Below are 12,215 nucleotides of genomic sequence, written 5' to 3'. Positions count from 1 at the left end.
AATAATACTTCCTCTGTGTATGTGTGTGTGTCACACATTTGGAGTTTGTTTTCAAGAACATAGTAAATAGGAAATCAACTATAACTGTAAACAATTCAGTATGTTTTGGGCAGTGCTATCTATACTCATTTTGTAAGAATAAAAATCTCTACCTGAGATATGTGGCTAAACAAATAACTTTAGAAGGTTTTTTTTGGAGGAAAATAAATAAATCACTAAACTTCCTCTTCTCTTCTTCTACCTTCAAAAGTAGAGAATTTAAGAAGGCCTGTAAAAGTTATTTAGAAGATAAAAGATAATCAGGTACTAAGTAGTAATTTAATATTTCTCTTTAAGATAGGATAGTTTCCTCAGATTTATGGATTCAGTGTATTCTCAACTTCAAATGTGCATGAGTTGAAATTCTATACAAAAAAACTTAATGCAGCAAACTTGGCAAGATTTTAAAATTACTAAGTTTTGTTTTGTTTTATTGTTTTCAGGAAGTCTATGTCTGTAGTCTCCTGGAGGATTGAAAGGCATCTTTTTTGCTTTATTTCATGTGAAACAAATTTTTAGTATATATATTGTATCTTTTAGAAATAAAAAATGGAGGAAGTTGTGAGAAAATGGTATTTCCCCCCCTTTCCATGCAATAAAGAATAAATACATAGAATTTGTATTTTTCAAATTGTTGGTAATTTGGGCAAAGTCTTCCATGCTTTTATTGTTGAGTATTCTGACTTGTGGTTTGTGGTATGTGTAAAATTGATAGGAATGGTGGTAGTTATATGAACCTATATGTGTGATAAAATTGTGTAGAACTAAATAAATATACACACAAATGAGTACAGGTAGAACTGGGGAAATGTGAAGTGTATAAGCATTGTTATGCTTTTATGCTACAGTTGTGCTATTATACCATAGTTTTGTAAAATGTTACCATTGGGGAAACATGTATCTATGTATTATTTCCTATAACTGAATCTAAAATTGTCTCAATAAAAATTTCACTGGATTTAAAATATCATTCACTGCTTACTGAGCTACCAGCCTAGATACTATAATTTTCAGAAACGCATAAACATTTCAGTTAGTCTCTGTTCTAAACAGATGAAACTATTATTTTTATAGTGCGCCATTTTGGATGCTATTTTGTTTCTTCTGCTTTTCACCTTACCCTGTCATTCTCCTCCAAGTATTACAATTCAAACATTTTAAGTCCTTAAAATAAACGCCTATCAAAAGAATGTCTTGGGGCTTCCCTGGTGGCGCAGTGGTTGAGAGTCCGCCTGCCGATGCAGGGGACACGGGTTCGTGCCCCGGTTCGGGAAAATCCCACATGCCGCGGAGCGGCTGGGCCTGTGAGCCATGGCCGCCGAGCCTGCGCGTCCGGAGCCTGGGCTCTGCAACAGGAGAGGCCACAACAGTGAGAGGCCCGTGTACCGCAAAAAAAAAAAAAAAGAATGTCTTAACTAATAGCCATCTGCTATGTAGATAAAACTTACATAGAGTATCTCACTTACTGATATTTTTTGTGTCTACACTAGTGTATCAGTAAAGGCTATTGTTTATGATCAAAAAATAGCTTTATATGTAAAATGTAATGTATTTTTACTCAGAATGTAAATCTACCATATATTACTATTACTAAAGTATCCCACTTTCTTTCTTCCTTGGGGAATTATTTTTGGCATTTTTGGGGAATTTGAATGTTTTTCTTTTAAAAAGTCCATTTTAATCAAAATTTATTTTGTTTTCTAGGCGCAAAAAGATTGGATCAGCTTGTCCTTGATTTTTCTCTATTTAAAGGTAATCTTCTGCTTAGTTCACTAATCATACAGACTTAATACAATTTTCTGTTTGAGGTGGCAATCTATATTTGGTTGTTAAAATAGAAATTGTGTTATATAATGGCTAGACCTATAATGTCTTTTCTGATTGCCTCACAAGATGCAATCTAATCTCTCAAAGAAAAGAATAATTCATGTGATTTATGTCATGGAAATAAATAATAAAATAATTTCAGACTACATTTTTCATTTATGCTCCACAGAGTTTTGTTTTGTTTTCAGAAATGTATGAAAAATCTTTGCTGTTTTCGTCTGTTTGCCTGAAACTGTATTTTACTCATAGATTGAAGTATTGAAGCCATGGGAATAAAGGTTCAGCGTCCTCGATGTTTTTTTGACATCGCCATTAATAATCAACCTGGTAAGGAAATTAATGTCCCTATTTAACATTTATATATAAGTACTTAATATTTTAAGTTAGTAAAGAAATTTAAACCAACTACCTTCTTTTTTAGCTGGAAGAGTTGTCTTTGAATTATTTTCTGATGTGTGCCCCAAAACATGCGAGAACTTTCGTTGTCTTTGTACAGGTTTGTTGACATTTTCACTTGCCGTAATAGTAGTTCCATTTGATTTCAGTTTGCTTTGATTTTTAATTTAACATGTTTTAGATTTTTTCAGGCATGTTATTTCCTTCTCAGCATGCTGACTATGCAACATTTACTAGACATGAAAGTAATTCTTATACATATTAATTGTAATGGGATTGTATCTGAGATTGATTTCTACACTCAGTAGAAAAGCATGGGTGCTTTTTAAATGAATTTTTAAAAAATTCCTGAGGGAAGTTAAAATTCTGTAATTTAAAGAAGTCTGTATAGGTCAAGAGAGGTGTATTTTACTGGGCAAAAGCTTTCATCATTAATTTTTTTTTAACTTTTAAATGTTTTATTTATTTTATTTAAATTTTTCTTCTAGTTTTATTGATGTAATTGACATATACTGCCGTATAAGTTTAAGGTGTACAGCATAATGATTTGATTTATTTGCATCATAAAGTGATTATCACAGAAAGTTTAGTGAACATCCATAATCTCATATAGATACAAAATTAAAGAAGTAGTGAAAAGTTTTTTTCTTGTGATTTCATCATGAATTTTGCTTTAATACTACTTCCTTAATTTCTTTTCTACTTAACAGCCTACTAATTTTTCTTCCTTGTAGGTGAAAAGGGGACAGGGAAATCAACTCAGAAGCCATTACATTATAAAAGTTGTCTCTTTCACAGAGTTGTCAAAGATTTTATGGTTCAAGGTGGTGACTTCAGTGAAGGTAAGACTTTGATTCCCACAAAGAAAATCATATATTTATATTCTTTGTTAAATACATGGATCTCAAAGTTAGACAAGTCTCTAGAAGTACTAGGCCAGTTTTCTTCTCAGCCCACTTAATCTTTGGTCAAACAATTAGAAGTACTGGGAATTCCCTGGTGGTCCAGTGGTTGGGACACGGAGCTTTCAATGCCGAGGGCCTGGGTTCAATCCCTGGTTGGGGAACTGAGATCCTGCAAGCTGTCTGGCGTGGCCAAAAAAAAAAAAATTAGAAGTACTCATAGAAATAGATAAAACGGAGGAAACACATAGGAAAAAATTTCATGTTTGATACATGAATTAATTTCAGAAATTTGCTTCTGGATTAAAAACAAAACACTATTCATCTCTTAGTAGCCTATCATTGTTCATGTTTGATTTTGTCACAGCCAGTAATCCTTTACTACAGTATGGTTTTTACCTCTTATTGTAAAAACATTGAAACTGTGTTTTTAAAGACACTTTGAGAAGCTACTAGTAATTTCTGTTAAAAGACCTACATAATCATTAGGATCTGAACATTCTTTCTTCTACAGATCTTAATAAACTTTGTTACACTCATACTGTTGTATCATAGAGGAGAGAAAGTAATTTGGGATCTTGTCAGTATTGACTTTTAAGTTAAGGTCTTATAATTTGCTGTGAACGTTTGAGTATTCTTGATTCAAAGTCATTCAAGTACCTACTTTGTAAGAAGCATTGTGTTTAGGTAGGACCTTCGAGGAGATTACTGACTTATCAGTTCTAAGAGTCCCATGTTTTTTCATTCTTAGGAAATGGACGAGGAGGGGAATCCATTTATGGAGGATTTTTTGAAGGTAAAAATGTTTATGTTTAAATTGTTTTTAATGTTTTCTAGTATTCATTGAATTTTCTTTCTTGAATCAATAAGATTATTGATATACTAATATCCAACTACCTTCAACTAAACGAAGTTAATTTTCTTGTGAAAAATGTTATGTGATAGACTTTTTATAAAGGTAGGATTTTTTTGTGATTAGTACATTCGTACATTATATTACTTGAAGGGTTTCAGTGATCTGTAATAAACTTTTAGAATTATAGTGCTAGAATAGGAACTTCCATAGCTTGATCTTAATCTTTATTAAAAGAGATTCAGCTATATTTCTTAGTGACAATATCAACATTTTTGTGCATCCATTTTTCTATGAAGATTTTTTTTTAATCTTCAATATTCTGAATTTGGCTGTAATGTTTTTCCCAAATTTAAGTTTTCTGTCTGGAATTTTTTATTAATGTGAAGATCATTTGGAAGACTATGAACATGTGATTGTGGAATTAATTTCATATTTCCCATCTTTCACTTTTCGGAGTCAGTGAAATTTTGTTTCACTTTCCACCTGCTTTTTTCCAATTCTAATCCAAGATTCGAAGGCAATCTGCTCTTTCTACCATGGCAGATATTAAGTTTAATGAGTGCCTCTCTGTGCTAAGAATAATATTGAAAGGGGGTTGATAAAGTATTTGGATTTTATAGCAAGGGATTGAAAATCAGAAATATTTTAATCTGAAAAGATGGAGGAAATTGGTTAATATTGGATTTCTCTTCTTTTAACCTTTTATCTGAATTTTGTCTGACACTAAAGAGCACATGATATGAACACAAGATATGAAGAAGAATGAAAATGAATTTTGGGGGGAGTTACACCTATAACTGAAAACTTTGCTTCTCTATAGATGAGAGTTTTGCTGTTAAACACAACAAAGAATTTCTCTTGTCAATGGCCAACAGAGGGAAGGATACAAACGGCTCACAGTTCTTCATGTAAGAATTTATGATCTGATGATTTAAAATATCACTTTTTTGGTGTGTCGTTTCTCTGTGTGCCTGCCACTGATCACTAATAAATAGGAGAGGGACGTATGAGGGAGAGAATTTTTGAAGGAGGAAGAACAAAGAATTGTTGAAAGGGGAGTTGAATTGTACTGCTAAAGTTTTCAAAAGATTAAGACTTTTGTCAAGAGGACTCAGGAGCCAGCTTGAAGGGGTGGCATTCCGCCTGGCCAAATTAGGACAAGTTGAGCATTGATTATCTTGAAAATAAATAATGATATTATCAAATAAAATGGAAATCCAGGAGTCCATTCAGATATAAATAATAAATGAATAAATAACAAGGGAGAAAGAAAAACTGTTCCTTAGTAGAATGCAACTAATAAATGTAAAAGGAATTATAGAGTTAGAAATGTCCCTGTTTTGCAGTCATCTCAGTAACATTGATTCAGGAAAGAATTACCTATGGATGGTAAATTTATAGGGTAAGTTTAACAAGGAACAGGATGTTTGCATTGAGTATCTCTTCGTAAATTACTTAATTATAAAGAGTAAAATACAGTTGTTCCTCATTATTCAAAGATTCTGTATTTGTGAATTTGCCTACTCACTAAATTTATTTGTAACCCAAAGTCAATAGTGCTAATGTTTTCCAATTCTGACTACAAAAAAATTGTTACCAGGGCTCTTGTCAGCAATTCATACTTTTTATCACGTCCCATGGGTAAAGATTTGCTCTCCTCTTCAATAACTGTAAACTCTTCTGGTCTCAGAAGAACTTAATCTGTCAGCATCATGTGGATTATTCTTGTGTTTTCTGTTCCACATTTGTAACTCCCTTCTTCAACAGTGAGAAATCTCCCTCCGAGTGTGTTCAAAATTTCTACTCATTTGTTGAATCCTATATTTAAAAATTGCCATCCTATACCACTGTGAAGAGTAACCTACTAACTAGAGTTCACTATTTATTTATAGCAATTTTTGTTTTTACAGTGAGGGTATGTAGTTAAATTATGTTTAAAAATGACTTGGATTAGTACTTTTTAGTGTAAATTTTGTGTGGTTTTGTGACTCAAAATATGTTAAATTCATTTCCGATTATATTTCATTTGTTCTCCCTCTCACGTTGATTTATTTCTTGCCTTTTTTTTTTAAGCTTTTAAAACATTAACATGATTCCAAGAGTCAAAGCAAAGAGAATACTTCTGAAGTATCACTCCCACCTAACTCTTCATTCCATTCCCATTCCCCCATTTTTTTACCTTTTTTTTTTCCACCACCTATCCATATTAGTAACCAACCTCATTAGTTTCTGGTTTATTTTTCTGTATATCTTTTTACAAGCATAAGCACAGATATATATTTTTTTCTTATTTTCCCTTTTTTCTTACACAATAGATAGCATACTGTATATGTTTTTTTCTTTTCACTTAATGATATAACCTAGAAATCACTGCATATCAGTTCATAGAGATCTTTCTCATTTTTTTTCCCCACAGATGTATAGTAGTCTGTTGTGTGTATATACTGCAGTTTATTCAGCCAATTGCCTATATACAGGTGTTTCTGATTTTTAAATGAAAACAACTTGTATCACATTTGTTGTAGGAAAATTAGAACACACAGATTAAAAGAAGAAAAACAATCCTATCCCCAGAGCATCTTTACATGCAATAAAAATACAGGTAGATAGTTGCATATAGTCTGTAATCAACTTTTGGATGTAATATAAATTTCTTTGTACATCACTAAATATGAATTAACATGTTAATCCATTGTTTGAATGTACTGTGGTTTTATTTATTTAATCTTAGTTTTGAACATTTGGTTTGCTTCTTGTTTTCAAACTGCTACAGTGAACGTTGTTGTATCTATTGTTTGATGTATTTTTTAATTCTTTTATGTAAGTTGCTAGAATTTTACTTAGTGAAATGTTTACATATTTTTAAGACTATCCATATATATTGCTACATTGACTTCCAAAAGGAAGTGTGTAGTTTACTCTAGAGCAACAGTATGTAAGTGCCAGTTTCACCAGATCCTCAGCAACACTGAGTGTTATCATTTATTTTCACTTTTTAAAATAAAATCCCTTCTGTGCTTACCAAAACCCATATGTTAAATTCAAATAACCCTTCATGTATATTCTCAGACTCTTCCAATTGTTGGTTTCTCCTGACCTCTTTCCACTTCTAGATAACTATTCTTTACTACTTCTGTGTTCTGTTTTTTTTTAAAGAAAACAACTTCAGTTTTTAATCTTTTTTTAAATGTTTTATTTTATTGTTTTATATTAATTATATAATATAAAATTTGCCATTTTAACCATTTGTTAACTGCATACCCCACTGGTATTAATTATATTCACAGTGCTCTGCAGCTACCACCACTATTTCCAAAACTATTTCATCATTCCAGAGAGTAGCCATTTTCCCTTTCCCTCAGCCCCTGGTAACCATTATTCTACTTTCTGTCTCTGAATTTGCCTATTCTATATATGTAAGTGGAATCATACAATATTTGTCCTTTTGTGTCTAACTTATTTCACTTAGCATGTTTTCAAGGTTCATCCATGTTTTATAGCATGTATGAGAACTTCATTCCTTTTTATGATTGAATATCATTCCATTATATATACATACCACATTTTGTTTATCCATATTCATTTGTTAGTGGGCATTTGGGTTGTTTTCACTTTTTGGCTATTGTGAATAATGCTGCAGTGAACATTGTCATATATATTTGTTTCCCTGTTTTCAGTTCTTTTGGATAGATACCTAGGAATAGAATTTCTGGATCATATGGTAGTTCTATGGTTAGCTCTTTGAGGGACCACCAAACTGTTTTCCACAATGGCTACATCATTTCACATTCCCACCAGCATTATACAAAGAGTTCTAGTTTTTCCATTCTTATCAACATTTTTTCACCAATCTGAGAGTGACCATGAAAGCAATGCAAGTATTGGTTTAGGGGTTACAAATGAATTCTAGTGAGCAAACCAGTGGACAAATACGTAGTCTGTAAAGTGAGGATTGACTGTATCTTGATGCAAATTATATACACTAAATGTAACACAAATACATATATAGTGTATACCTAGGTTTTTACATTTCTAGGTGGTTTTAGCAAGTTCAGGTGATCATAGCTGTTACGGTGAGAAAACAATAACAGGTTATTAGTTTTTAAAATACGGTGAACTTTTAAAAATACATGTATGTGTTAGAATTTTTTTTAGTGTGTGTTTTAATCAAAAGTTAGCTTAAATTGTGTTCCTTCTTCCAAATTTCTAATGCCTTTTTTGATAAGATTTTTAAAATGACAAATCTTGTACAATGCCCATATTCAGTCTGTTGTACCAGTGTGTCTTCATAGCTACTCAGATAGCAGCTTTCTTAGCTACAAAGCTTTAAGGTTGATGTGGAGAAAAGAAGGACTTTTAAAAATTACTTTTTGCTAATTTTAGGTTTTGTCCAAACTTTAATGCAGATATCTTTCTTCAGTGTGAAGTTTACTTTATGTTAGGGATAACACTCAAATACGCATAGGTCTTAGGCAAGTAATATTAGGGAGTAAAGGCTGCTGGGACAAGAAACTTAATGATTAATCTCTGTATTAGAGAAGGCAGGGATACTCAGCCTGACCAAATATTGCCACATGCCAGGTGCCATGTCTTTCCATGTTTTCAAAAAGGTCTGGAATCTGGATTTTTATATAGAAGTATCCAAATTTTTAAGTCTTGGCAGCTAATTTATAAGCACTACATGGACCATTTCTGTTCAGGTCCAACAGAACATGTATGAGGACATCAGAATATGACCTGGGCTTTAACTGTTGAAAATGTTAAGATTGAAAAACACTGTTGTTAAACCCATAAACTGGTGAAATGGTTTGATAAATTATGATATGCCCAGACAGTAGAATACTGTACAACCGTGGATATTCAATAAGAACCCAGTTACATGCAAGAACATGGATGGATAGAAGTAACACCAAAATGTGAACTTTAATTTCATGTAAGTTTTCAACAGTGTATAGGTATTTCAGAACAAGTTTTTGAAAATGCATTGTCGAAAGCATCTTGCATTTGATTCTATTTAAGGTTAAGGTAAATAAGATTCTATTATGTTAAGATAGCATATATATGATTTCTTTGCTACTTTGTTTCCAATGCAGTTATTTTCTTTTCCTTTTTAGAGATGCTAACTTTTTTTTCTCTGACTTTGTTTTTATTCTTCTATCTGATGACTTCCAAAAGAACAACAAAACCAACTCCTCATTTAGATGGGTAAAGATTATTTTAATTTATTTTACAACCTACTTTAAATTAATATTAAAATAAGAAGCTTTTATTTAGTCATCTTTACTTGACTCTTTAGGCATCATGTTGTTTTTGGGCAAGTGATTTCTGGTCAAGAAGTTGTGAGAGAGATAGAAAACCAGAAAACAGATGCAGCTAGCAAACCATTTGCTGAGGTGCGGATACTCAGTTGTGGAGAGCTAATTCCCAAATCTAAAGGTAAAAACAAGTATATATTTCTCTTTCTTAAAATCTGTTTGTTTGTTTATTTATTTATTTGGCTGTGTTGCATCTTCGTTGCTGCGTGGGCTTTCTCTAGTTGCAGCTAGCAGGGGGCCTACTCTTCGTTGGGTTGCACGGGCCTCTCATTGCGGTGGCTCCTCTTGTTGCGGAACGGGCTCTAGGCGCACGGGCTTCAGTAGTGGCTCGCAGGCTCTAGAGCGCAGGCTTAGTAGTTGTGGTGCACAGGCTTAGTTGCTCTACGGCATGTGGGATCTTCCCAGACCAGGGCTCGAACCCGTGTCTCCTGCATTGGCAGGCAGATTCTTAAGCACTGTGACACCAGGGAAGTCCCTAAAAGCAAGTATATATTTCTGATAACTCTTACGCACACAAAACAAACACACTGTAATTAGTTGACACGATCTTTACGCTAAAGTGAATATAAATATGAAGTTTTTGTGTTTTTAAATGTATTTTTGTGTTTTTCAAATGTGTTTTATCTTACTTCATACTTTGTTTATTTATCATGGAACTGCTTAACTTTCCTTGAATTATTTGCAGTAATTCATCCATCTGCTTCCACTTTATGTTTTGGGCTTTTTAAAAAGTATAGTTGTCTAGGGCTTGCCTGGTGGCGCAGTGGTTGAGAGTACGCCTGCAGATGCAGGGGACACGGGTTCATGCCCCGGTCCGGGAAGATCCTGCATGCCGCGGAGCGGCTGGGCCCACGAGCCATGGCCATTGAGCCTGCGCGTCCGGAGCCTGTGCTCCGCAACGGGAGAGGCCACAACAGTGAGACGCCCGCGTACTGCAAAAAAAAAAAAAAAAAGTGTAGTTGTCTAAATAGCATGGTAAATAAATATTCTTCTAGGGAAAGAGACGGTGTGGGGAGGATGACAGTTGAAGAGATTAACATAGACTAATAAACTTCACGGGAATAAATTATTTCCCCTTCATGCACTGCTTAGATTCAGAAGCATCTGGCATGTTTGAGAAACTTCTTTTACTTAGACAAGAACACTTGAAGTTAACACGACTGGTAGTTTGATATATTATCTGAAATGGTAGAACTTGGTCTTTTAAGTATTTTAAGTCTTTGTATTATATAAGAAATATGTAACTGCTATTGTTTATTACAGATATTGAGCCTGACACTCTAAAAGTAATGGGGTGAGATTACCTTCAAATCTGTGTAGAAAGCAATAAAATATTGAATTGACCTAATCTTTCTATTAATCATCCAGGGAATAATAAATAATCTCAGTACTTAGTTATTCATGGTTAGCAAGAGAGTCTCTGTAATCTTTTCTGATCCTCACAAGAACTGTATAATATCAATATTATTTTCCTCATTTTACAGATACAGTCAAGGAGATTAGTATTTACCACATCAGGGAACTAACTAGACCTCAAGCCCAAGTTTGCTGGCTCCAGATCTAGAGCTTTTTCTGTTACATGTTGCTAACTCATTAAGTCTTTAATATTCCTTTCAGAATTGCCCTAAGTAGAACATTCTGTTCTCAAATTTTAGGTATACTGATGTGCTCTGTAATATGCACATTTTATTTTGCTTTTCTTTAGTTCCCCAATCAGAGATTGAACCAGGACCCACAGCAGTGAAAGTGCCGAGTCCTAACCACTGGACATCCAGGGAATTCCCTGGAGAAGGCTTATTTTTAATTTTCTTTCTCTGCATTCCACTTCGATTCTAATGATTTCACTTTCTTCTCTTTTATGTCAAATATATACCTTGTAAACCATCACAGGAATATTGCTGCAGCTCATACTGGGACTGTTTAACTTCTTGTGTTCAAGAGTCTGGCTATCTATCCTTATTTACAAACAGCAGTTATAATGTATGCCTTGTGTTCATGATGATTCATTAAGAATGAAGTGTCGTTGAGTATCTTACCTTTTTTGAAAAAATAGAAACTAAAAAGCAATCTAAATCTTTGCATATTTTAGACCCTGAATCTTCTGCTATTTAATTCTTCAAAGTGTTGTCAGTACAATTGGAATATTTTGGTTTAAGATATTGTTTCTTTCCACATCATCTAGAAAGTATTCATCTTTTATTCTGTAATTAACTGTTTTTTGGCTTTTTTCTTGTGTTTTATAGTCTTCAAGGATCTTGTGTTAGGATCTATTCTCTGCTTATAAAAGTTAAGGATGCTGTGTGGTTTACATATTTAGAAGAGATAATTAAAAAGCTTACATCTTAAACCATAAATGTTATCATAGACTCAAATAAATATGGTATAAAGATTCTTTTGGTACTAAATGGTCAGTGTTTGAATATTTGCTGAAAGGATGAGAAGGTGAATGAATGTCACTCTCTGTATATTATTATGTTTTTATAATATATTTTCACTTGAAGCAATAAATGCTAATTTTGCCCATGTCATTGTGGCCAGGAAGTTGTGCTGAAAGTTGATGTAGTGTTCTAGTGTGTGTTCCTCAGACTCATGCTAAGGAAGTATATCTTGCCCTTATCAGTTTCATCAGTTGGGGAAGATTTGGCCCTTTGTTACTGTCTGCACAGGAGTTACCGAAAGGCCAGATTTGTTTTGAGTCGTACCTTCCATGCCTGCTCTGTTCTGGATCACACTATAGAAAGAGGAAAAGATCTTTATGTTTGAGGTCACACAGTTTGGCACCTGTTACTCTACAGTCCTTCAATTACCATTCAGAACATTGGTCAGAATGGATTTTGTCATGCATCAATAAAATTTCTTTTTTGTGGCAGAGCTGTGTCT

General features: G+C 33.4%; 1 protein-coding gene across 4 annotated transcripts in view; it reads left to right on the top strand.

Moving 5' to 3' along the window:
• The window catches only part of PPIG (peptidylprolyl isomerase G), a 41,479-nt gene that overhangs the window by 7,268 nt on the left and 21,996 nt on the right, over positions 1-12,215 (top strand). For 3 of the 4 annotated variants that reach the window (XM_032636718.1, XM_032636720.1, XM_032636721.1), the window contains exons 2-9: positions 1,744-1,791; positions 2,116-2,193; positions 2,288-2,362; positions 2,997-3,104; positions 3,916-3,960; positions 4,841-4,928; positions 9,196-9,225; positions 9,317-9,456. In XM_032636718.1, coding sequence (XP_032492609.1) covers positions 2,133-2,193; positions 2,288-2,362; positions 2,997-3,104; positions 3,916-3,960; positions 4,841-4,928; positions 9,196-9,225; positions 9,317-9,456 — 547 coding nt within the window. In that variant the 5' untranslated portion in view covers positions 1,744-1,791; positions 2,116-2,132. Of the gene's footprint in view, positions 1-1,743; positions 1,792-2,054; positions 2,194-2,287; positions 2,363-2,996; positions 3,105-3,915; positions 3,961-4,840; positions 4,929-9,195; positions 9,226-9,316; positions 9,457-12,215 lie in introns of all 4 variants that reach the window. The other variant, XM_032636722.1, reaches the window with a different exon arrangement.

Source organism: Phocoena sinus, chromosome 7 (genome assembly GCF_008692025.1).
Source record: "Phocoena sinus isolate mPhoSin1 chromosome 7, mPhoSin1.pri, whole genome shotgun sequence".
Taxonomy (NCBI): Eukaryota; Metazoa; Chordata; class Mammalia; order Artiodactyla; family Phocoenidae; genus Phocoena; species Phocoena sinus.
This window is presented reverse-complemented; position numbering and strand designations above follow the sequence as displayed.